This window comes from Gastrolobium bilobum, unplaced genomic scaffold (genome assembly GCF_033153095.1).
Source record: "Gastrolobium bilobum isolate Gb01-03AN ecotype WA unplaced genomic scaffold, APGP_CSIRO_Gbil_v1 utg65340, whole genome shotgun sequence".
NCBI lineage: Eukaryota > Viridiplantae > Streptophyta > Magnoliopsida > Fabales > Fabaceae > Gastrolobium > Gastrolobium bilobum.
The window spans coordinates 19,984-24,937 of record NW_026898596.1 but is presented as its reverse complement, the minus strand read 5'-3'; the positions used below and the strand labels follow the sequence as shown (position 1 = coordinate 24,937).

The 4,954-nt window shown below is 40.8% G+C and overlaps 1 protein-coding gene and 1 non-coding gene across 2 annotated transcripts; one reads left to right on the top strand and one right to left on the bottom strand.

The window, feature by feature from the left end:
• Positions 1-1,855: 1,855 nt before the first annotated feature.
• Positions 1,856-1,962, bottom strand: LOC133317565 (small nucleolar RNA R71). The gene has a single exon (XR_009752341.1). It is a non-coding gene; the product is annotated as a small nucleolar RNA R71 (small nucleolar RNA).
• A 1,206-nt stretch (positions 1,963-3,168) lies between these two features.
• Positions 3,169-4,092, top strand: LOC133317561 (uncharacterized). The gene has a single exon (XM_061519423.1). The coding sequence runs from the start codon at positions 3,169-3,171 to the stop codon at positions 4,090-4,092; it is 924 nt and encodes a 307-aa protein (XP_061375407.1).
• The last annotated feature ends 862 nt before the right edge of the window (positions 4,093-4,954 follow it).

The window sequence follows — 4,954 nt, the reverse complement described above, 5'->3', positions numbered from 1 at the left end:
TTGAAGTCCAAAAGGAAGAGATCACCTAGTAGTATTAGTAGTAGTTAGTAACTTAGTTTAATTTCAAGTTGTAACTGTAAACAACCATCGAGACTCCTCACGAGCAAATACCCATATTTCTCCATTTTCTGTTTCTTTTTGTAAACTGTCTTTTAAATTAATATAAGTGTTTTTCTTTTCGTTCCAATCATTATCTCTTGACTGAATCTCGGGTCTATGTGATTTCAGTTGAGAATAATTATGTTTAAACTATCAGCCATGAGCTGAACTATCTGTGGAACGGGTAAACTGTGAAACTCTTAAAGAACTGTTTTCAAAACTCTTGACTGAAGCTTTTTGTATTTCTTTGGCTAAGTAAGCTATATTCATTGTGCGCCAATGGAAATTGGGTACATACTGAGAAAGGATCTTCCATAAGGAAGGGATTTCAGACAGCTTAGCCATTGGGGGAAGGTAGATGTCATGGCAAAAACGCTACTGGTCACCTTAGGAATGAGGGGCCAACTCGTCCATTTTAAGGTTCTGAACTAAGTACCTGTTGGAGTCAAGGGAGCCATAGGAATATGGAAACTTGTGAGCCATCTAGACCATAAGCTGAGGAATCAGAGTTGGCAGGCAAAGAAACTGGGACAAAGCCAAAAGGTGCTAAGTCTTGAGCAGAGAAAACAGCCCCTTCAAGAGTGAAGCAGTGAATCCGTTCCTTTTGTTAAACTGGTTTAACCACCACCCTGTTGTCTCTTGATTATAGTTATTTCTGTTTTAGTAGTTTTTATTCTATTTAGTACTTACAAAACTCCAATGATTATGATCTCACCTTCTTCTAAACAGGAAGGGTCACATATATAACGCAGCAAGCAACTGTTTGCCACCAGATTGAACCTACTGTTCCTGAGGAACATTGTCAAGACAGTAGGGAACGTTTGACCAGATAGTTCATTTACTAACTTCTCTTCTCATTTTCATTCATTATAAACAGTGATAAAACAATAATTAGCACTCTATCCTCGTGGGAACGATAATTTGGGCATTAATACTCCCTTTATTACTTGATGCGTGCACTTGCGCACTTGGGTTGGAATTGAGGGACGAATCTGTGTTCTCCAAGAACAGAGGAACGTCCCCTATCAGAACTTATATTTTTTCACCATCAGCAAACCACCCAACAAGTTTTTAGCGCCGTTGCCGGGGATTGAAACATTAAATGTTGTTCTTATCATTGTTTTCTAACACATATACTGTATATCTGACTTTACTTTTATATTTTTCTCTTTATCACTGAATCTGCTGTGCATATATATATACCTGTGTTATTGGTTTATGAGTGAAGAGTTTGAAACAGACTTTGCCCACTCCATTGAAATACCTGAGTTTTTCTTTGATCCTGAACCAGAACGAACACTCCATAGGAGAAGAAGGAACCTCAGGGAGGAAATTCTTGAAAACATGGCTGAGCACAATCACAACAATGAAGAGGTTCCCCCTGAACAGAACTTCAGAACTTTGGCTGCTCTTTTCAGGAACAGACCAGACATGGGAATAATCCTCCCCCCTGTAGCACCAAATTTTGAATTAAAACCTATCGTGTTCTACATGATTAGGGAAGCAGGGGTTTCAATGGACTCCCTGCAGAAATATGTGATAATTTTACACACACCTCACAACATTCCAAGATATCTGTGATAATTTTAAAGCTGAGGGTGTAACAGATGAGAGCATGAGAATGAGGTTGTTCCCTCACTCCTTGGGATTAAAAGCTAAAACATGGATGAAAACTCTTCCCCCTAGATCAATCCACACATGGGAAGAACTCTCTAACAAGTTCATAGAGAGGTTTCTCCCAATGTCTCGACAAGCTGATGTCAGAGCGGAAATCTCTAACTTCAGAATGTTTTATGGAGAAAATCTCTATGAAGCATGGGAGAGATATAAAGACATCATAAGAAAATATCCAAACCATGGGGTGGAGAGTTGGGGAGTGTTACAATCTTTCTATAAGGGACTTGACCATACTTCTCAATCTCACTTAGATTTTGCTGCAGGAGGGTACTTCTTTACAGGAACACTTGAATCAAGGTACGAAATCATAGAAGGGACTGCTGAAAGATGTCTCCAATGGCCAATAGACAGAGTGAGCCCAGTGAGGAAGCCAGGCATGCTAGAACTCGATAAACAAACTGCCATGGAAGCCCAGCTGGCATCACTCATGAATGAAGTGAAGAACCTAAAAGCCGACCAGGCAGCACCAAGGATGGAAGTCTTACAACTCACAGCAGCTGAAACAGAACCCTGCTCAGCCTGTGGTGACCTTCATGACTCAACAGACTGCCCATCCACTGCATTGGTATGTTATGCAGAAAATTTTGGCAATAGGAACTTCACCAAAGATAATCAACAAGCAGGACGAAATACACATTCAAGCCCTGGAGGAACTATCATTAAGGATCAGAACCACAACACTTAATGGAGGCCACCCGTTAACCAATGACCATTCAACAACAATCAGCAGCAATATCAGCAAGGCAGCAGCAGTGGAACGTTAGAACAAAGAAGAAACAACTAAGTTCTGTTCCACAGAGATGACCAACGCATCAACACCCTGGAAAATTATGTCAAGGAATATGTTACCAGGAATGATGCAGTCGTCAGGAACATTGAGTCCCATATGGGACAGATTGCTGCCAACCTTCAAACCAGGACACAAGGATCACTAGCAGGGAATACTGACGTTCCTTCAACAACCTCGCCAAAGGTAGCACCTATCCCCCCTTCAGAGTAAATCAAAGCTGTCACCTTAAGAAGTGGGAGAGCCACAACACAGCTCACAGTCCAACCAAAGGAAAAAGAACAGACTGAGGCATCTGAAGCAATCCCAAAAGCACAGCAACAATCACCAGTCACAGATGAACAAAACCCAGAACCTGAAAAGGAAGCCAACAACCAACCAATCAGTCCAACTCAAAGCAGGCAAATATCAACAAAAATTTCGTTCCCTCAAAGAACAAAAAGCAACAGGAGGATAAGCACTTTGGAAAGTTCCTGGACATTTTAAAACAACTTCACATCAACATTCCTCTAGTGGACGCACTAGAACAGATGCCCAGGTACGTAAAATTCATGAAAGATGTCCTCTCAAAAAAAAGAGGAATAACGGAATATGAGACTGTAAAAATGACACAAGAGAGTTGCCAGTACCTAGGCAAACTCCCACCTAAGCTTCAAGACCCAGGAAGCTTCACCATTCCTTGCATTATAGGAAACACGTACCAAGGGAAAGCCTTGTGTGATTTAGGGGCCAGCATCAATCTCATGCCCCTATCTGTCTTCAAACAATTATCCACTGGACCAGCTAAACCCACCACGGTGACTTTACAAATGAAAGACAGATCCATCGTCAAGCCAGAAGGGAAGATTAAAGATCTGCTAGTCAAAGTAGACAAATTTATCTTACTCGCTGACTTCATTGTTCTGGATTATGAAGCTGACGCTGACGTTCCCATCATTCTGGGTAGACCGTTCCTAGCAACTGGAGGAGCAGTTATCAATGTACAAAAAGGGGAACTAACCATGAGAGTTCATGACGATGAGATCAAGTTCAATATTGTCAAAGCAATAAAATTCCAGGATGAAGGAGAAGACTTGGAAGAATGTTCTGCTCTTACTTTGTTAGACAATCAGCTTAGCAGAAAAACAGAGGAAGAAGAATACGAGGAAGAAGAAGAAGATCCACAACAGGAGGAGCAGAGTCACTATCTGCAAGAAAGAAGTCCTGAACCGTTGATAAGAACTGAAGAGGAGAAACAGCTCAAAAGACCTTATGCGGAAAAACCTCCTGATTTAGAACTGAAGCCCCTTCCCCAACACTTGAAGTATGCATATCTGGGGAACAACAACACCCTTCCTGTGATCATTTCTTCATTTTTCACCAAGGAACAAGAAAAACGGTTGCTTGACAAGCTCAAAAAGTATCAAGGAGCCATCGGTTGGACCATAGCTGATTTCAAAGGTATCAGTCCCTCATTCTGTATGCATAAAATATTATTGACTGATCCTAACAGTTTTTCAGTGGAACACCAAAGAAGATTGAACCCCTAATGAAAGAAGTGGTAAGAAAGAAAGTCATCAAGTTGCTGGATGCAGGATTCATATACCCAATATCTGACAGCAGTTGGGTAAGTCCTGTCCAATGTGTTCCCAAAAAGGGATGCATAACAGTCGAGAAGAATGAAAAGAATGAGCTGATACCTGTAAGAAAGATTACAAGATGGAGAATCTGCCAAGATTATAGGAAGCTCAACAATGCCACCAGGAAAGACCATTTCCCACTCCCTTTTATAGATCAGATGCTAGACCACCTAGCAGGGAAAGAATACTTCTGCTTCCTTGATGGATATTCGGGGTATAATCAAATTGCCTTGGCACCAGAAGACCAACATAAAACCACCTTCACCTGCCCATATGGAACGTTCGCATTCAGAAGGATGCCCTTCAGATTATGTAATGCACCAGCAACGTTCCAGAGGTGTATGTTCTCAATCTTTTCTGATCTAATAGGTGAAGGAGTTGAAGTCTTTATGGATGATTTTTCAGTGTTTGGAACGATATATGATCACTTCTTGAACAACTTAAGAAGAAGTCCTTCAAAGGTGTATGTCCTCTAATCTGGTGCTTAATTGGGAAAAATGCCACTTCATGGTGCAAGAAGGAATAGTCCTGGGACACAAAATCTCCAAAGAAGGACTGGAAGTGGATCAAGCCAGAGTAGAAGCTATACCAAAAATGCCACCACCAGTGAGTGTAAAAACCTTGAGATCTTTTCTAGTGCATGCAGGCTTCTACATAAGGTTTGTTAAAGATTTTTCCAAAATAGCTAGACCTTTGTGCCATTTGTTAGAAAAAGATATAAAATTTGAGTTTAATTCTGATTGTTTGAAAGCTTTTGAATCTTTGAAAAATA